At 43.5% G+C, this 21,305-nt stretch overlaps 1 protein-coding gene across 8 annotated transcripts in view; it reads left to right on the top strand.

Moving 5' to 3' along the window:
* Positions 1 to 21,305, top strand: part of Znf827 (zinc finger protein 827) — a 150,277-nt gene that overhangs the window by 83,716 nt on the left and 45,256 nt on the right. For all 8 annotated transcript variants that reach the window (XM_048813471.1, XM_048813472.1, XM_048813474.1 and 5 more), the window contains exon 7: positions 8,601 to 8,704. In XM_048813471.1, the coding sequence (XP_048669428.1) occupies positions 8,601 to 8,704 (104 nt within the window). The remainder of the gene's footprint in view (positions 1 to 8,600; positions 8,705 to 21,305) is intronic.

Here is a 21,305-nt window from a genome sequence, read left to right as displayed (position 1 = left end):
TATATATATAATTTTTTTTTTTTTTGCCTGTGGTGCTGGGCATGGACCCCAGGCCTCGCACATGCCAGGCTCTGCCACCCCAGCATTCTAAATCACCTCCCAGATATATATACTCACTCCAGGTTCTTTGGTATGTCTCTCTTAAAAAAAAAAAAAAATAAGACTATTTTCCACAATACCATTTTATACCTTACAAAATTAACACCACCTTTAGCTTTAAATCATCGAGGTGCCCAGCCCGACAGGGGAACAGGAGGAGAAGGAAGCACTTCTGAGCTTGCTGGTCCCTCCAAAAAAACAAAAGAAGAAACCACCCTGGTGCCTGTGGGGAGTGACCGATGGCGTGACCTTGGTTCCCCTCTGCCCAAAGGCCCAGTTTAGAAAGCCCTGGATTTGTGGTGGCAGCCTCAATTTGTAGATAAATGTCCCAGCGGACGCTTGCCAATGTATGAGATTAATTCAAGTTTGACTCATTACAGAACCTCTTTCTTTGAAAATGTGTAGCCCAACATGATCGATGGCTGGGTTTCCAGGCCCAGCCCACTGGGGTCATCGGAGGTCTCTCTTATGCTCCTTTTAAGTTTGAATAAGGAATTTTCTGTCTCGGATAGCCAGGGTTATCTTCAGGGCAAGAGCTCACACTCGTTTTTAATCTTGGGTCCTCTTTTCCCCAACATTCCCAGACCTGCCAGCCAGGGTTCTTTTTATTACAATAAATAAATAAATGAAATCATTCAGGAAGAGGCATATTGAAAAGGGAAGGGCAGGGTCCATGAATACCATCAAAACTGTGTTTTCTTTCATTTTAGATTACCTTTCTAACTTCGAATACCATCAGCGATATGCGGCGAAACACACGTGGATAAAAAGAAATATTAAACACATATTTTTAAACATATATAAAAAGAGAAAAAACATTCTAGGTTTTTTTAACTAATACATTAGTTGAGTAATGTTTAAGAAAAATAAAATCAGCACTAAGAATGAAGAAAATTATATCAGTCATGAAAATTATGTTGAAAATGAAATATGAATTGAATATCCCTAATCCAAAAATCTGAAATTTGAAATGTTCCCAAGTCCAAAACTTTCCAAGCATTGACACAATGCCCCAAGTCGAAAGTTTCACGTGGGGACTCACGTGACAGGTCTCAGTGAAACACAAGAGCACTATAAAGTATTGTGTGCACTTACCTTCAAGTGTATGACATAGACATGATTCAAACAAATGTCCTGCTCAGACTGGGCTTCTGTCCCCAGGATCTCTCATTATGTACATACAGATGTTCCAAAACAGCCTCCTGGTCCCAAGGATTCAGAAAAGGGATAGTCAGCCTGTAATGTCATTTTATAAATGAAAAGCCAACAGTGTGACAAGGTTTTTTCTTTGAATTGTGAGCCTTTTTCCAGGCTTGCTACTCTAGCTTCCTGGGGAGTTTCTTTTGGAAGTGTGGAGAAGATAGTCATAACTAACCCAAGTAGTTCCTCTACTCATCTTCAAACAATCTCATCTTGCTCACTTGATAAGTTTAAGAAGTTAAAAAAAAAAAAAAAGCAAACAACCGTTCTGTTCTTCAGCAAAGACTATAATCTTTTGTTGTTAGCAAGCTCTAGTTTTTGTTCAAAGACAACATTTCCGGTTCTCATTTCCTTTAGCTTTAGAATGTAGACGTGGAGATGCGATATGGAGGGTACCTGTATCCTTTTTAATTTGGACGCATCCATGTTCCCCACATTCAGAAAGTCTTTGAACTAGTGTAAGATTTATTCTTGGAATAACTTTGATCCATTGCCTGCTTCTTCTTGTGACTTCTGGGAACATGGAAGATCACTGTCTCAGCTACAGCCTCCTGCTCACTTCAGAATGTCAATGCAGGATGCTACTCTTGGGGTGTGTCACAATGTCTAAGTGACTCAGAGAGGAGTGTGTGTGTGTGTGTGTGTGTGTTGCTTTTGTTGCTTTGCAGTGTTAAGGACTGAACTCAGGGATTCACACATGATAGACAAGCACCCTACTATTGGGCTCCCCCCAGCCCTTTTAAAATTTTATTTTGTGACAGGGTCTCACTAAATCATCCAGGATGGCTTCCAACTTGTTATATCCTCCTGCCTCAGCCTACAGAGTACCTGGGATTACAGGCGTGAGCCATCACACCAGCAGAGCTGTTTTTAAAATACCAATTCAATGTATGATATTTCAGTTCTTACAAAATAATAGGGTATGTCAATATCAAAATCTAGAACCACAGTGTCTTGAGTTGGTAACTGGGGCTTAGTGGAGAGGAGGAGGCCCTATTCACAGGGAAGCACAGACAGCCATCTGGGCGTGTGGCTGCTAGAGAGAGCAAACCTGAGCTCCCACCAAGCTTTCCTCCAGGCTGTCAGACACATCCAAGTCAGAGAACTTGTTCTTAAATTTTCCTTGAAATAAAACAAACAAAAGGAAAATTAACGCAATTCTTTTGGACATATTTTATACCTAGCTCTTGGAAGAAATCTGGAAGCCCTTTCATATCATATGAACATAGGTAAACAGATGATCAAGTACTTTTACTCAAAAATACACTTTCCCCCCATTCATTAAAGCCATCTGTGTGCAGATAGAAGTCAGGTATCACTAAGGGAAAGTTTGTCTCTTATGTTTAATAAAGTTTTATTCCACCCTGATCTACCTAGGTCCTTGTGAGTCCGGAGTAAAAACTCATTCTGGAGCAGTCTTTCTTGTTGAACTTTCTTTTTTTCTCCTTGCTTTTCCCAAGTTCAGTGCTGAGAATTAGTATTGCTGTCCTTTAAAAGGAAAAAAAAAAAAAGTTTCTTTTATGTTGCTCCTTTAAAACTATGTGTCATCTAAGCCTAATTTTATTTTCTAAACTTTCTCTTACACGCTGCCCCCACCTTCTTGTTCTTTTTCTTTTTGTTTGGTTTTGGTTCTTGCCGTCAGAGTGAGAATTCCTGAAACGTTCTGATCTCAGTGGTGACGCATGAGGACGCATTAAGGAGCCAGGCTCTCTGCTCTGCGTGAAGGGGAGCTCCCTGCTGGCCCTCGATGTTAAAGGTGGAAATATTTGTGCCACAATCGGCACTTAGCAAAATGTATCACTATTTAGAGCCATAATCTTTTATGGACTGTTTTATTATTTATTGTAAATCTTTCTTTTTGCAGCCCTGAGCTGTTGACCCCACAGCCTGTACCATCTTAGGCCTGAAATTGTCCAGTCTCAATGACAGCATCGCCCCATTGCATCTTGCCCTTTAGATTTTTTACAGAAAACAAGAACAACCACTGGGGGCCNTTTGGGCAGAGGGGAACCAAGGTCACGCCATCGGTCACTCCCCACAGGCACCAGGGTGGTTTCTTCTTTTGTTGTTAGCAAGCTCTAGTTTTTGTTCAAAGACAACATTTCCGGTTCTCATTTCCTTTAGCTTTAGAATGTAGACGTGGAGATGCGATATGGAGGGTACCTGTATCCTTTTTAATTTGGACGCATCCATGTTCCCCACATTCAGAAAGTCTTTGAACTAGTGTAAGATTTATTCTTGGAATAACTTTGATCCATTGCCTGCTTCTTATTGTGACTTCTGGGAACATGGAAGATCACTGTCAACATCTGGTTCACTTTTATCCAGAAAAGAAACTCAAATAGATAGAAGTTTCGTAAGACATCTTTTTTAAGTAATGAAACACAGGAAAAAGAAGCAGAGCAGTTGGACTGGTCCAGTCCAAACCCACAACTGCCAGATACCACTATTGAATACTTGTAGAATATTTAAATGAAGCTCAGTCCTCCAGGTAGCCTGTCTGTGTCCCTAGCCACACGGGAGTATGTCCTGGTAGATGGAGATTATTCAACAGAGTAAGTGACGATCCCTTCTCCCGAGAGTTATTAGTTTCAGCATTCTCTCCTACCACCTTTTTACCAAAGATATTAACTAGAAATCAGTTTCTTTTCTTTTTCACAGTTTTTCCTTTTTTTCACTTCCTTAGCTTACCTTCTGATAGACAAATGAAATGACAAAAGTTTGGGTAGGGAGAGTCAGAGGTCCAGGGCCACATGACAGTCCCACCTGGCCCCTTGTCTGGAGTCATCTGTAACAGGTTCCCAGGTGAAGGCCTGTGCAGACGTGCCGAGTGTGCATGGCAAACTGCTTCATTTCCCTCTGGGGAAGATGCAGCTCTGGTTTATCCTGCATCAAGCACCTCCTGGAACTTCTGTCCCCGCCACCCTCTCCCAACAGTGACAGTCACTGAACAGCCTCAGCATAGCCTTCCGGGGTGCTGCGTCCACTGCAAAGCCAGGTGTCCTCTGAGAGCCAGTGTCTTCTCCACTGTCCACCCACTGCAAGGCTCAGCAGAAGAAAAAGCATGCCTGGGAGAGTGTCTCCATATTCTTCAACCTACCTTCTTAGTCCCAAGCTGCACTTCTCAGTGTCCTGTCCTCTCAGTACATGGTCAGAGTTAAGATGACCGATGGTACAGGAGAACTGATCCATTCAGCAAGCGCATGCTACAGGGCAGGCTCCCAGTTCACTTATCCATCCCTTTCACCCTCCTGCAAAGCAGTGCTGGTCTGCACAGCTAAAAGGTTACTATAGTGCTGTGTGCACGGCCATGATGCCACCACGGACTTCATATTGGTGCTAAAGTGGCAGTTTATAAACACCTAATGGCCTCAATACCCTGCCTTTTTCAACCAGGGTTAAGAGAGTCCAGCTTGCCCTCAAAAGCAGTGGGTACAGATCGTGGGGACTGTTCAAAATTGCAAACTGGCCAGGCCCGTGGGTTGCAGAGGTTTTAGAAAATGGGGGCATATATTATTTTAGAGAGAACTAGTGACTAAAATTGTTTTCACTTGCTCTGTTTCTCAACTGCAAATGACTGCCTTCAACTTTCTAGGCTCCTACATCCTTCATCCCTCCTGCCTCTTCCTTCCTTTTGCTTTATCCATTCCAAGAAGGATCCACAGATCCATATTGTCCAGAATTCCCTCGGTATTAAGAGACCACACAAGATCTCTTGGCCAGGAAAGCCAACCTACCCTGATGCAAATCCTGGCTTAGCTCAGGGGCAAGAGCAACTACGTAACTTCTCTGTGCCTAAGTCTCTTCATCAGTAAAATAGGGGTAATAACAATGGTAGCTACCACCCCCCATTGGGTTCTTGTGAGGATTAATTTAAGTCCAACACACACATACACACACACACACACAGCACTTTAAAGCAATGCTAGATATTTAGTGTTAGTTGCTACTGTTGATTGAGAACTATAACACTAAAGACCTCATTGAATGCTCACAGTGCCCCTATAATTTCTGAACCTCTTTTTTCCAAAGATGAAACTGCCGCTGGCAAGGTTATTGACTTGAGAAAGTTCACTTAGCTAAGTGGCCAATAAGAACCTCAAACTCAGTCAAATCCTTCTGATTCAAAACTGCTAGCCCACTGCGCTCCTCACCTCCCTGTACAAATGCAGAGCATGTCCATGGCATGTTGGACCTGACACTGATGCTCTGTTAACCTGTTATATAAGACCTTATGCTGCCTTGATTTCTAGAAGCTTCTTCATTCTCAGCCCCCATAAAGGAGTGCTGCTGCGTCTGTGCATTTGTGCATTCGGAACCCTCCCTCCTGCAGGAGAAGAATTCTTTGCCATACAGGGTGAAGTGGCCTCCAGGTTAGAAAATTATTTGGAAAGTTGCTTCGCTCAGTCACTGTCTCCCTTCCAACTCAATTTCTTCCAAGTAGTTCAGCAGTAACAGGGTTGGGTCCTCACATGGATGTCAATCCACCCTTTGAAAGATGCAGAGCTCACCTGTGGCCACCGCATAGCAAAACCCAGAAAGCTATCCCCTGCACGTAGCATGGCAGCCTCTTCACTCTTTCTAGGCTTGGTTTTCAACGTGCCCATCATCTTTACCTGCCTTCTCTTCTAAGCTCTCCCCTCTTCTGCAGGGGCCACTGCTGGCTTGCAGTTCCCAGGGCCTGGCGTGTCATAGGCACTCGCTGAGCAGTTACTGTAAAACCGAGGGCAGCCACTGTAACAACTGTAGTCATTACTGTAAAAATGAAGCTGGTGCCATGTTTCTCAGTGGCACTGCTATTTATAGACACCCTTTCTGGAGATGGCTCTTGGCCCTCTTGGTGTTCCCAAAGGGGAGTCGGCATTTCAGAACTGCAGGTCCATGAGCTCCCCTGAACCTGCAGACTCCAGGCAATTTCTACAGCCAGAGTCACTATCGTGCAAAAGGCTGGTGCCTGACCTTCTCCCTGTGCCCCTGCAGTGTTTCCCATGTGGACTGGAAACTCAGACACCAGGGTGTCACTGTCACCTAGTGTATGAGCTTCAGAGCGAATCATGTTGGAATTGAGCAGGGTTGCACTAGGTTCAACTGGCAATCTTCCGTTCTCTTTAGAAGGTCTTGATCCTTAGCAAGATTTTTAATGGAAGGATTGAAAATTAGCCGAATCCCCCAGCACCTAACCAACTCTTCAAAATCAGAGTGGCCTTTCCTCCATTAATTTTGTAATGGCTTTAATACAAAGGGAACTTTACCCTTTTACTTAACTTCTGTGGAAAAGTTGATTCATTTATGCTCCCCTTTGGGCTATAGAGAGAACCAAGTTAAAACAATATAGTCCCCATTTATTGAGCACTCATTATTTGCCAGACACTATGCAAAGTACATTCCATGTACCCTCCCTAATCCTCCAGTTCCTATGTGAGATGCCCATACATTATCATTCCATTTTGTAGACAAGATGAAAGCTCAGAGAAGTTAAGTAATTTGTCAAATGTCACACAGCTCCTAAGTGCATGCCTACTCTCCAGTGCATGCACGTAGCCACCGTGGTTTGCTGCTTCATCTTTCAAAGTGTTTCTATAGCTTGTAATTTACAAGGTATTTGGTATAAAATTACAAATCTACCCTTTCCCTTCTCCCCACCCCTAGCCTATAGCCAGTTTTTGTCATTCACTTGTTTGTTTTTGTGGCACAAGGGATTGAACTCAAGTGCACTGTACCGTTGAACCACATCCCCAGCTTTTTTTTTTTTTTTTTTTGAGACAGGGTCTCACCAAGTTGCCCAGGAAGGCCTTGCCATCCTCCTGCCTCAGCTTTCTGAGTAGCTGGGATTACAGGTGTGCACCACTATGCCCGACTAGCCAGTTCAGTTTTTTAGTCTATTTAAATTGTCATGTGTTTATGATATAAATAAAAAGCGTGCCAGGCACAGTTGCATTAAATCTAGCCTAACAGTCACGTGGAAACACTATTATCCATCAATGTATGTTTTACTTTTTAAAAAAAAAGCCTTTCAATTTCATCTTAATAACCCCCTTTTGATATTCAATAATAGTGATCACAGCCTCGTGCCACGTTTTGAAAAGCCCTAGGCGTGTGCTCTCTGGCGTCCGTTTCTTCCTCCAAGTTGCGGTTTGCAGGGGGCGGATCCCTTGATGTGGCGTTTCCCCGCCTACTGGGAAGGTTCAGCCAATCAGAGGCCCTGTGGGCCTTGGGGGTGGGGCTTGAGAAGGAGCCGCGGCCCTCCCGCCGCACTTGCTTCTCCGTGGCTCTAGTTCTGGCTCCGCCTTCCCCTGAGCAGGCTCCTCCTGCCTCTGCCATTCGCCAGGTGACCCCGGTCCCAGGGCTTCGTTGACCCCCTCCTTTTGGCGCCCTAACCTCAGGGTGGGGTGGCTTTCTGCTCTTCCCGTCCCAGGGTTAGGTTACTGCCCCATGGACCTTCCACCGCCTGGACACCTGGTTCTCCGGTTCAGTTTTCTCGGGTGTACCTAGGGCTTCCCGTTTTCCAGGTTGCACGCTGATGGATGGTGCCGTATTCTCACTTGGGATTGCCATACTTTTTTATTTTTTATTTTTTTTACTGTTTATTTTAGAGGGATGGAAGGTGGACCCCATGACTGGGTTAGAACCCCTTCATTAACAGCATCCAAACCTTTGCCTTCGCTGTGGCTGTGGTACGAGGGGAAAGCCCTGGCTGGAGTCTGGTGGTCCTGCTTCTGAGTCTAGCTGGTGCAGTAGGGGCTCAGGGTTGCTCCGCTGCTCTCAGGGTTCACTCCTGCAGCCTAAACCCAGTTCCTGGTTATGGTTGCAGATGCAGTTTCTGTGGCGACCAGAATCCCTCAGGGTCAGATGACAGATTTTGGGTGAACCAGGACTGGCAATTCCATCTCCACAACGGAGGAAAAAGAAAGAAAGAAAAAAAAAAAACAGATAAGGTCTTTCTGATTCTGACCCAGGCAGTTGGTCTTTATTTGGGCAAACCATACTGAGAAAGCATTGAGCAAGAGTAAAATGACCACTCGGTTGCCCCCTCAATGGGTTCAACAGTGTTTCAAAGGTGATGATTAATCTGTGCATCCTAAATATAAAGCCAGTAGGCAGAATGGACAGATGGCACTTGTCTTTCGCTGTCTTTAATACAATATCATCATCTTTGAGCATTATTTAAAACAACACCTTGTGCAGTATTTTATGTGTATGTGTATATATTTGGGTCCAGATGCTCTGGGTGTCTTAAATAACTTTAATTTACTGAAATAACCTTAATTTACTAAACCTCACTCCTCCTCCCCTACCCCCAGCCCTTTCTTTTCAGAAGACACATTTAGACAATCACCATTCACCTCCAATTCAAAAGATCTGCTGCCCAGTGAGTCAGTGCTTCATGGAAGAATATCCGCTCCAGGTATGGAACCAGAATTGACTTTGTTCTTCTATTGGTTGCTTAAGAACAGCTTTTCTGAAATGTGTGGATTTTCAGATATTTGAGCTAATGTGTTCTAGTTGTTTCCATGAAGGGAAATTTTTGAAATGAACATGAAACACCATTTAAACAGCCACAAATATTTATTAAAACAAGATGTGGACAGTGATGACCTCTTCATCTTTGCTTTAAGAGGTGATCGTTCTTACTTGTTGGTATTTTGTCCATACAGTGAATTTCTTTTTCTTTAAAATAGTAAAGTACAAACTGAAAATAATTTGTCTTACATGCTGTCAGCATGTCGGGCAAGCAGCAAAATAGGGAAGGACTGTGGTAAGAACATTAGTCCCCACTCTGGCTAGTCGTGACCCTGGCAGGGTGTGGGCTGCTACCGAGACTACTTTGGTTTCCATAGAAGCAACATAGCTGATCAAGAAAATCTTCACCACCCAGATTGCATCTCTCTTCCAAGACATGTATCTACATGTATCCATCCAAAGCTCTTGTTTGCTTTTTCAGCCATCGGTATGCATTTCTTACCCATTCTTCCTCTCTCATTTCTCCTTTCAAGAGTTTAAAAAAAAAAAAAAAAGAGTGGAAAAAGTGGCACTGTCCTTTTATCTGCAGCATGGCCACCCCTTAGGGCTCATGCGTGTGCTCTCGGGGTTATTATGAAATGAGAACATGGGAGACCATTCACTGGAGTCCGCACCCCCTCCCCACTTCTCACCCCAGTCTCATCACCAGCCTAGTAGCTGGGAACTTCCCAGCTGTCGCTCCATCCAGCTGCTGACAGAATCTCGGAAGCATTGGCGAAGGGTGGAAGAGGATCCTTGTCCAGGAGAACAGAGTGGGAGACCAAGGATATGTGGGTTAGGAAGAGCTCACCGTGGGGTTGTTGGCTCCAGTAATCCCTCAAGATAAAATTCAGGTGTTTTCCATCTCCCCAAGGAGGCCCATATCATAGGGCACTGGAGGATTGATTGATTAATTTGCAGTGTGCAGAGTCAGGTAACTTATATCTTCTAAAATGTAGGCTTGGGGTACCACAGGTCAGTGGAAATGTTTGGACACACATTGAGGTGTTGTCATGGGGGATCCATCTCTTCTCATCTGCATGCATCTAGCCAGGTCCAGGTACCTGCATGTTCTTTAGGCCTGACAGGCACAACTTTTCAGTTCAACCCCCAGAAATAACATGCTTACACAAGAGCACATTACATAATAATAGCTAGTTCCAGAGGTGGAAAGAAATTCCACTTAGTTTATGTCTTCCTTCGCAAACAGGGCTCTTAGAACTACTGTTTACTTCCCACAGTGTCATTTTGAATAGCCATCTCCCTGGTCCCAAAATTATTGCCCTGCTGTTAAGTTGATGGATTGTGACTTTCTAATGTCAAAATAACTGCCTAGGAATTGCCTGTTAGAGTGCTGTGACCCATTCGGCCTGCATCCCATGATGTATGTACGAGCCCAAGCCCTGCGTCGCTTGCGTAGTGTTTGGCTTGGCTGTGTTTAAAGAAGGGCTTATTGGTCAAGTTCAGATGAGTGATACTAGTATATGTTTAACTGTGTGTGGAGGTTTTTCGGTTTTTTTTTTTTTCCTGTGGAGCACTTTATAGACTTAGGTTACACATTAGATAAACTCACACTTAAATGTTTAACTCTTATTTGGCTGGGGGTGGGAAGGGAGGAGGTCAGCCTAACTGGGATTTTTAAAAATGTAAATCCACCCTACTAAGGATAATCTATCCTTCTCGAGCAAAGCCTTCTTTAGGCAGAAGACAACCAAAATGATTACTACACATCTGCATTTTGCTAAAATAAGCAACTCAATGGGGACTTTTGTTTCCTAATAGCAAGGTGAAAATGCTTTAGAAATAGAGCTGGAATTGAAAAATTTGTAAATGCTAGGGCAGCCTTATGATCATGAAATTCTCATAATCTGAACACAGTCTGGTAAGGAAAGCCTCAGTAATTTGGTTTAACTGTGGAGAAGACCAGTTTGAATTAACCAAAATCTGCAATATGGAGACTTTTAAAGAAAAACATATTATTTAAAGTCTGGACAGTATAAAATGGCCATGGTAAACCTACTACAGCTCCTTAATCCTGTAACACAATTCTGAAGTGAAAAAAATTTAAAAAAACTTTTTGAATAAACTATTCTGTGACCAAACAGAATGGAAAGCTATTTATATATTACAACAAGGGAGAAATTCATATGTTTTGTTGGAGAAATATCAACATCCTTGATGAATGCTGCTCCAGTACTGTTTGGATGCTACCTAAAATACGTTGGATGTACTGTATCATCATCCTGAAATCGGAGAAACTGTGAATCCCAAAATACATCTGGCCCTGAGGGGTCTCAGGTAGATATTGTGGACCTACATTTATCCAGTACTGTGCTAAATCCAATGCTGGGAACAGGGAACTTGAAGCCACAGAGTTGAGAATCTCAAAGTCCTGGGGTAAAAGAGTCAGGAATATTTACAGAAAAATTTGGAAGACCATTGGAGCAGCAGATGGCTGAATGTTGGAGGGTGTGGTAAGAGGGGCCCAGGGAGAGTCTTCTAGTCCTAGGGTAGCATCATCAGTGAGGGCTGGGCTACAGAGGAGGAGGAGGGGGACAGGAAGTGGACAGGCCAAGTCCACTGGTTTAGGAGACTGCTCAGCTTTGCCATAAGAGGGGTGAATCGGGGCATGACAGTAGCTGTGCAGAAATGAAGAAGCCAGAAAGAAGACCACCAGGTAGATAATTTGTTGTTAGTATATAAATGAAAGCCATGGGATCCTTAGAAATCTTCTCCCAGCTAGTTTAAACATTGCCATTAAAATATTATTTCTACTCTTTATTTACTTAGCAAACCTCTTCTTTCTACAGAAAATGCAAAGATAAATGTCAGCCCAGAGAATGATCTTAGGTTCCCAATTGGTAGAGACCATAAGTAATGAGGCTTACTGAGCCTGTACCAGGCTAAGAAATCCCCTAGAAATCCCCAGCAAATGCTGCAAACACGCAGCATTATTTCAACAATGTATCTTGGATAGCGGTATATACTGCTGTAGTCTGGATTTGAAATGTACCCCCCTTCCCCAGAGGCTCATGTGTTAAAGGCTTGCTCCTCAGCATGGCACTGTTGTGTGTGTGGGGGTGCCTTTAAGAGGTGGGGCCTAGTGGAAAGAAGTTAGATCATTGGGAACTTGCTCTTAAAGAGAATATTGGGATCCCTCTCTCTGTCTCTCTCTCTTTCCCTACCTCCCCCCCCCCTCCTTCCTGGCAACCATGAGGTGAACAGGCCCTTCTGCCATGATGTACTGTACTGTCTCAGGCCCAAAGCAATGGGGCCCAGTGACAGGGACCAAAGCCTCTGAAACTGTGAGTTTTTTCCTAGCAATGGAAGGCTGACTAACCTGCTCATGGGATGAAATTCTCTTCCAGGTACCTTCCAAGTAAAGCCAGGGGGCAGGCAAGCAGAAGAGGTACCAAAGGGGAGAATCATTTCAGGTGGAAGAAGTCTGAGCCTGAGGGGTCCCTGGTAGAGTCAGATTTTGGGACCGGGTTTCAGCCTGATGGAGAAAGAGGGATGCAGCCAGAGGAAGAGCAGAGTAGGATAAGGGTGGTAGAACCGTGCACTGTGAAGAAATCCAGAATAGCACAGTTAGCTAGGCATTTGCCTTCGGCAGATGGTATCCCAAACTCACAGCTGCCACCGAAGCTGAGAAACAGAATGAACACAGAGCCTCACGGTGTCCTGGTCATGATTGCTGCCAGTATTTCTAGACTGACTTTCCCAAGAGCCACAGAATGGTCAGGAGCCCAGACCTAACATGGTCACTTATCTTAGTGGTGATATCAGGAGTCCGAGTGTGTGTGTGTGTGTGTGTGTGTGTGTGTTTTGCTGGGGATGGAACTCAGGGCCTCAAACATCCTAGGCAAGCGCTCTACCACTGAGCTACACTACCAACCCCCAAATCCTTATTAAACTGACAAGGTAACAACCACTGTCACTTCCTGCTAGAGAGATGAGGGGACAAAACACCCTTCGTGCCATGAATGGATTACTGAGTGCACCCTGGGCGGTGGTGTTGCTGGTGGCAATTTTGCAAAGGAAATAAGAGCTTTCCTGTTGTCAGTGAGAGAAATTACTGACTGTGTATAATTTAATGTACTTTGTTTAATTTATAGTGGTCTCACTTGTACAAGATTTACCTTAATAGAAGAAAGCTTCTGAAGTTGGGTGTTTTTCAGGGCACCTGGGGCTGTCCTGTATTAAAAATAGACCCATTAGAGTTGCCTCTACAGCTATGTATGTTTTGCCATTACCTTTGAATAAAGAAGGGTTATTAAGGTAACCATATAAGAGCACGTTTCCTTATGGCTTCTTGAAGCTTCAGTTCTGCATTATTATGATTTTGAAGTCACAGTATGTTTGCTCTGTATTAAGCCAAAAAACAAAAATACAACCAGAGTGGGTGTGAAGGGAAAAGTGGGTCTCCATGGGATTCTTTCATGGTGTTGGGAGCCACTGGTGCTTCTGTTTGTTATTTCAGATGGAGCCTGAAGTTTAGATGATGGGAAACAAATCAGCAATTATATTTGTAAATCTATACCCCCATTCTTTTCTAACTTGCCTTAAAAAAATCTTTTTGTTATTATTTATATCCTACTACTACTAATAAAAACATTAGCACTCCTTCAAAAACAAGCTTATTTGGGTAGGCAGAGGGGAAACGGGGTTCCTTTCAGGATTAGGTGTGCCATATCGGGATTTGATGTTAAATCAAAAAACGAGTTTAGAATTGTCTGCCTTGTTCCCAGGCTGATTCATGATCCATTTTCCTCTCTCTGCTCTGCCCATTGATCTAATCCAAGTAGCACCATGTCATATACTTTTCTGAAATCTAAATAAATGATGCTTTGCATTTTAGTACCACCTGCAGGAACCCTCAGCCTGCTGTGGCCAAATAGAAAAGACCTTTTTAAGACAGTTGGCTTGAAAGATAAGTCTTAATGTGCATGTGTCACTTTCCTGCATATTGAGACTTCCCAGCACCAAGAGACAGAGACAGACACAGAGATACAAAACCATCCCAGATTTCAGCACAGTGTTCTCTTCAATCCTTTCTCAAATACAGCAGATTCTTTTTAAATTCAGACTGAGTCGTGGGTAAACAATAGAACATCGGGTGCTGGTGTGTATCTTTTCACTTCCATTCCTTTTGGATGACACAGATTCATTCTGTGTCGGCCATCAAGGATCTACTGAGTTGTCAGGCTCAGGACCCTGTTATCGCATTTACTTCTGGAAACAACTCAACGAGACATGGGAATTATCCAGTTTACAGATGACTAAATGGAGACTCGGATGATTTAATAACTTGTTCCAAGTCATCGAGTTGGCAAGTGGCAGCGCAGGAATTCAAGCCCAGGAGTGCACAGTGCATTTTCTCTCTCTCTCTGCCCCACTGTGCCGCCTACTAAGCCAGATGATGTGTCACCAGCCAGTGAACAGAAGGGCACCCGCCCTGGCATTTACCCACATGCATCCATAGCACCTGGCATTTTAATGACTAGGGATGGCCTGCCTTCCTTAAGTTAGGAAGAGAAAGTAGTCTTTAAGTAAGATATTTGGAAGAATTTACATGATAAGTACTTACTGTTTCTTACTATATTCTGATTCCATTTCTGTCTTTTCTCTCTTCCTTTAATGCCTTGTAATGTCATAATTGCTTGAAATATTTCTCTCACTTTGAACTTTAGTAGATTTTTTTTTTCTGTGATGGGGCTTGAACCCAGTGGCACTTTACCACTAAGTTACATCCCCAGCCCTTTTTCTTTTTTATGTAGAGACAGGGTTTCACAAAGTTGCTCAGGCTGGCCTCAAGTTTATGATCCTCCTACCTCGGCCTCCTGAGTTGATGGGATTATAGGTGTGTGCCTGCCATGCACCTGGCAAGACCTCCAGAGATTTTAATGCTTCACCTGATTCATAAAAATGGATTTTACAAAGTTACATTATAATATCTGATTAAATAAATAAAATGCAACATGCAGAACTCATTGGTGATTTGGTCATCAATGCAGAAGAGAAAATTCTAGACTGGGATTTGGAGAACGTGGGTTTAGTCCTAACCCGCTTTCCAGTAGAAGGGGATTAGGTCTCCAAGCTCCTTCCACATCCCCTCTATTTCAAGAGCCCTGCCGTCTGCCATGGCAGGATAACTTCATCTCCACTTTCCTTTTGGTCTTTTTAGGGCCCTTTTTAGGGGAAAATCAGAGTCTAATTTAGGGGATTCACTCCTAACCTTCTGCTGCCTGCTCTGAGAGCTAGGGAAAGGACAAGTCCCCTTAAGTCTTCCTCCAGAGACACAGTGTTGGGCAGGGGTAGTGGCTGGGAGCAGCACAGGCGTGGCTTCTAGGTAGCCACATGTTCCGTTTCTTTTTCTGGCTGCCGACGACATGTATAGATAATTTTTTTGGAGATTCATTGAGCTGGGTACTTAATGACACTATTTCTGCATTTGTCAAGGCCACTCGGCTTATTTACAAATAAGTGTGTCTAGATGGCCTAGTGCTTACCTCCTGACCATGATAGGGTGCACAAGAGCTTCCGACCACAGATTTCAGTTATACAACCTGCAGTTTGCAGGAGAATTTCTATTTGTGGCACAGGCAGGTGGCCCTGAACTGAGGACACCCAGGTGGGTATATCCACTTTCTGTTGTGTTTCAAATCTGAAAACTCTTCCACACTGCCTATAGGCTTCCTTAAGATATCATCTGTGCAGTTGTTGGCTAGAGAGAACGTTTTACAGTTATGGCTTTTCCTGATGCAGGTAATATTATTTGGGGTTAAAAATCGTGTGTTCCAAGTATTTCCATCTGTGCCTCACCAAAGGGCTTTGTCTTAGTGTAGATATTTTCCAAAGTAAAGTAGTTGACTTCATTGAGCTCTGTTTGTAGAGAAAGGTCTTTCAAAAGGTACTGTCACCTTTGTGTCTGAGTTAGCCCTTCTCAAAACTAATTAAAGTAGTTAAATTGTTGGTATGTACCGGTTATTGTAAAAGCTGGTAACCTTTACAAAAGAGAAATTAGTATCCAGTTTAGATGCCTCACCTGGGGTATCTAGAAAAACCCAAAAAGATAGAGGGGGAAAAAGAAGTGATTATTTGGGAAGCCCTTTGACCCCTGCCCATCAGGCACTTGAGTTGAGTCACTTGATATCAAAGACAGGCATCAACGCTCTTGTATAGGTATTTGGTAGAAAATGGTCCAAAAGCCCTTTTAAAAATCCAGTTTGAGGACTATATTTCCCAGGCCAGGTGACCCCCAGGGCTGTGGCCACCTTGGCTTAATCTCGTATCTTCCTCTGAACAGAGCAAATACGTAGATGCTCGCATAATATATTCCAAATGCTGTTTATTGGGCCTCAGCAGTGCCTATGGTTGTGTTTTTACTTTTGCAAGAATATTTAGACACCTTGAGAATGAGTCGTGCTATAAAAGGCCAAATTCCTGTGTATGTGTAACGGATGATGGAGAGTATTTGTTTGAAAATTGCAATGGACTGACCCCGGCTTCAGTTTGGGATTGGCCTAATTCAATCCACAAGGCCTTTTCTCTACATGCACTATGTTCTTCCATTCCTTTGCTGTCAAAAATACATATTCTCATTTCATGCAATTTCTTCTTTGTGTCATTTCTTCTCAGGGCAGCGACTGCCCTCTGGTAACCAGGGTAGAGGAAAAAAAAAAACCAGAAAAGTCATTCCATTCACAAACTGGTCTATCTATTTTCATTCAGACGAATCCATTCTGTATTCCCATATGTAGGCCGGACGGGTGCCCCTCTGTGAGAAAGAAAGATACCCCTACATCACACCCCGGTCCTTTTTGGATAGAGAGCTAAAGAAATGACGGTCCTCGTTCTCCCTCATTTAGTGAGTGTCCCTTAGCAATACTTAGCTTTTCTGAGTTGATCATTCAGAAATCAAAGACCTTAACCAAAAGAGCCCGAGGGCGGTCATTCTTTGTACTTGTGTAATATCGGGCTCCACTCGCCGTCCCCAGGTGTTCTGCTGAGACCCCTCACAGAGGTCCCTGGAGCTCCTTTGAAGTCAGCAGGTCCCCCGCCGAACTCATCATTTCTCCAACCTGTCACTCTCCACAGACCTCCTCCCCAAAAGGAACTTACGAATGAATGCAGACCTTCCCCTTCCGTTTTTCTCAGTTGATCACGTGTCCTCATTACCCACCACAGCTAACCCTAAGTTCAGACTCCATTTGTCTGGGCTCCCCCAGACGCAGACTGTGAGACAAAGACTGGAGAGCACTTAGGTTTCTTAGGAAGTGAGACCAGGAAGCACTGACAAGGCCTCGGGACACGAGCCAGGGAAACAAGACGGTCCATCAAGTGGACATTAGGCAACAGGTTACCAGCATGATGACCGGAGGTGAATTTCCTAGCGCTGTAGTTTGGATCTTGAATGTTTCCAAAGGCCCATGAATGAAGGCTCGGTCACCAGCCTGTGGGGCTGTTAGGAGGTGAACCTTTATGAGGAGAACCTTTAGTGGGAGAAATTTAGGTCATTAGGGACAGGCCCTGTGTTTCTCCCTTTGCTTCCGGCCACCATGATGTCATGGCTTCCTCTGCCATGCACTCCCACCATGGTGTACTGCCTTAGCACAGGTCCAAAGGCAGTGGAGCCAAGTGACCATGAACTGAAATAAACCTTTTCTCCTTGAAAGTTGATTTTCTCTAGTATTTTGTCATAGTGACAGAAAGCTGACGAGGGAACTATGGGTAGGGTAGGAATGTAGGATATGCACTTGGGAGTTTCCTACCTGACAGATGAGAGGGCTGGGATATTTATACAGTCACTGGTTAAAGCTACTCCCAAGAGAGTGAATTCCCCCACAGCCTGCTCTGCCACACAGGCTAAGTCTTCAATAGCCCTTGGAAAATCTATGTAGGTGTTAGGAGTGGGAAGTGAGGTATGGAGGCATGAAGGCAAGGAAGTAACTGGAGAGGGCTGTCAGGGCTATTGTGCCACCATCTTTTGTCATTACCTCTTCTTTGCCCTCCACTTCCATGCCATGACCACGGCCTCCTACATTGATGTGTCTCCTAGATCTTTCTGAGTGTGTTCTTTTCATCCAGTCCCACTGCCAACACTTTTATTCAAGTCTCCATCTCTGGTTCTCATTGTAACAACCGCCCCTGGCTGTTCTCCCTGTCCCAGTGTCAACCCCTCTGATCCCTTCTCTCCATCCTGCAACCAGACTCTTCTTTCCAGAAGGCAGGTCTCATGGTGTCATCCCTGGTGCCTTCCTGTGTCTCCACGATAAGCTCTGGTCTTTGCATGCACATGCACCTTGTCCCCAAATGCAACTTTTTTAAAAAAAATCAGTAGTCTCTGCTTTCTTTGGAAGCCATTTTCTAGAATCCCAGAACTGTAGCAGGTGGCACTTCCTCTATGTCCTTAGGTATTTGCAATTTCTTGTTTTCTCCTCAGCCTTCTGGCTTAGGTACAAGCTTTTTGTTGAGCATAAACTTTCTTGTTGGCCATTATCTCAGAAGCTTGCCCCCCAAATAGTTGCTCAACAAATCTCGGGTGAAAGAAAGTATATTGTTGAAAGACTGTGTTGCTTGTAGAACTGTAGTCATCTTAAATGTTTTAAAGAGATTTCATGAGACTTCAATTATAACACACATCTGTCTCTTGCTGCAAACCAAAAGGGATCCCTTTACAAATACAGCTGGTCCCACTGTCACCAAGTGACCCCTCTTACCATAAGATGTTCTACTGTGGCAGGAGAGAGACTGCAGGCTACCGTGTGTCCACTTTTTCAACTTAGATTCAGCACTATTCTGTCAACCCCCAAAGGAGCAGGAGCGATGAGGTACAAGAAGACTTTAGGGGTGTGATGTGAAACCAAGGCACCAACCTGTAGTCCCAGCTACTTGGGAGGCTGAGGCAGGAGGATCGCTTGAGCGTAGGAATTCAGAACCAGCCTGGGTAACAAAGAGAGACCTTGTCTCAAAACGAAACAAAACCAGATTTAATGTGAAAACCCAATGCTGATAAAAATCTAGCACTGATTTTGAGGTAATCAAGTAGTAATAAATTTCCAGTCATAAAATTCCCTGTCATTGAGTTATATGTTGAAGTTTGGGATTAATTAGAATTATTATTTTTTATTTTTTTAATTGTTGATAGATCTTTATTTTATTTATTTGTTTATATGTGGTGCTGAGGATCAAACCCAGTGTCTCACATATGCCAGGCAAGTGTGCTACCCATGAGCCCCAGCCCAAGACCCAAATTAGAATTATATCATGTAGAATTTTTTTTCCATCTTTGATCTAACAAGTATTTTTCAAGAACACTGTTATTAAAGGAGTTGGGGGGGGGGGGTTTGTTGTTGTTTTGTTTTTTTGTTTTTTGAGGTACTTGGAACTGACCCAGAGGCTCTCAAGCTCTGCAGCCCTTTGTATTTTTTTATTTTGAGCCAGGGTCTTGCTAAGTTACCCAGGGTGGCCTTGAACTTGTGATCCTCCTGCCTCAGTCAACCCAGCAGCTGGGATCAAGAGTGTGTACCACCGCGCCCAGAAAAATAAGCTTCTATTTTTAATGGAAATTATGTAATTGAAAGACAGTTTTATATTTTGACCAAATAGTGCAGCAGTTCACATAGGAGTCTCCCCATCGACATAGTGGAAACCACATGAGAGAGATCTGAATGTCTGGGATACTGCAGCCACTCATGAGATGGGAATATGTTTTTTTTTTTCTTTCAAGTTATTAAAAAAAAAAAAGTATGCATGACACTTTCCTCTTGCTTGGGAAATACATCCCGCATGTTGTGTTCTGGCACTTTCCCAGTTGTCTCTGACACACGAAGAGAGAAACAGTTTTCTCCAGCCGCTAGGCTGCCCGCCTCCCTAGTCTGGAAATGAGTGCAGAGGGAGCTAGGGAGGCCAGGGCCACCTGCACAGCCCTTCCTGCCCATGGCTGCCTACCCTCAAATGCCTCTTCATTCTATCCTATCCCAATCTTCTCCTCCCTGAAAGCCATTTGGGGCTTCCATAAGGGAAGAATTATGTTAAATACTCTAACTTATGTTAAATCCTGAGCGGAATGCATTCTCTAAGTTACAGAGCAGTAAACGCTCTGTGTGACTTTGTGAACTGGTTGATGTGCCATGCTGTTAGTTCAACCTGTAAATTGACTTGAGCAAATACTTCTAAAGTAGGTGCTTTGCAGCGTAAAGACCTGAAGACAAACTGAATAAGTGGGTAAGGGACTGGTGAAATAAAGCATGCAGCATTCGATGGGAAAGCCCATAGTCATTGAAAAAGGAATGAAGAGGATAGGTAAGAACTCATTTGAAAAGACGTCTAAGACATAGAAAAAAATGGCTGCAGACAATAGGTGTGTGACATGATGACATGATCCCATTGTATTTAAAGAGGCAGTACCTTTTATGCACACGCAACATGCTTGTACATGCACAGATCATCTCTTGACCGATAACCTGACGGTGAGCTCCACTGAAGAACAGAAGGCAGAAGGGTGTAAATGAGAGATGTCCTTTGTTTTCAGTTTACGCTTTTATGTTTTCCGGTAATTCACATTACTTTTGTAATTTTTAAAGGTTAAGAAGAGTAAAATGGAAAACCCTCGTGTTCAAATCGTTTTTTTTTGTTTTTTTTTTTTGAGAATATTTCTGGCATTTAGAGAGATAATCTGGAGCCATAGTGAACAATATCTAAAGTGAACTACTCAAAAATATAGAGAAAGCAGTATTTCTTAGCTTTTTTCCTTCAGTGGGCTCCCCTAATTAAAAGCCAAAGTTACATGAGTTTTGCTTAGAGTTCATGAGAATATAAATCAGGTTACACAACCCAATGAATTTGTAAAAATGTGAGCACAAGGGAAAAAGGATCAGAAAGGAGAAAATGTATAAATGTTGACTTCACTCAGTTTAGTTTCAAGTGCTTGTTACTTAGATTTTATGGACTTTCATTTTATAATAATCATATGTTACTTTTATAATCAGAAAATGTCAATAAGTTCTTTCAATTCTGAACAAAGGAGTAACTGTCTTGGATATTCTCATGCTAAATGCCTGACACCAAATCCCTCGGACATTTCTGTCTTCCAACTCTGCCTGCAGCTTGGGACAAGGTCAACTTGGGCAGAACCATATTTAAATATGACAGAAGAAATACAGTAGACCTAGAAAGCAGCAAAAGTGAATGGAGGTGTTTTGAGCCAGAAGAGATGACAGTGTTGGGGCCGGCTGCAATGGCACATGCCTGACATTCCAGTGGCTTGGAAGGCTGAGGCAGGAGGATTGCAAGTTCAAAGCCAGCCTCAGCAACTTAGCAAGACCCTGTCTCTAAGTAAAATATAAAAAAGGTCTGTGGATGTGGCTCAGTGGTTAAGCACCCCTGGATTCAATCCCTAGTACAGAGAGAGAGAGAGAGAGAGAGAGAGAGAGAGAGAGAGAGAGAGAGAGAGAGAGAGAGCATCTGCTCAATCCTTCAAGCCATTGGACAGGTTTTACTGCGTA

This window comes from Marmota marmota, unplaced genomic scaffold (genome assembly GCF_001458135.2).
Source record: "Marmota marmota marmota unplaced genomic scaffold, marMar, whole genome shotgun sequence".
Taxonomy (NCBI): domain Eukaryota; kingdom Metazoa; phylum Chordata; class Mammalia; order Rodentia; family Sciuridae; genus Marmota; species Marmota marmota.
This window is presented reverse-complemented; position numbering and strand designations above follow the sequence as displayed.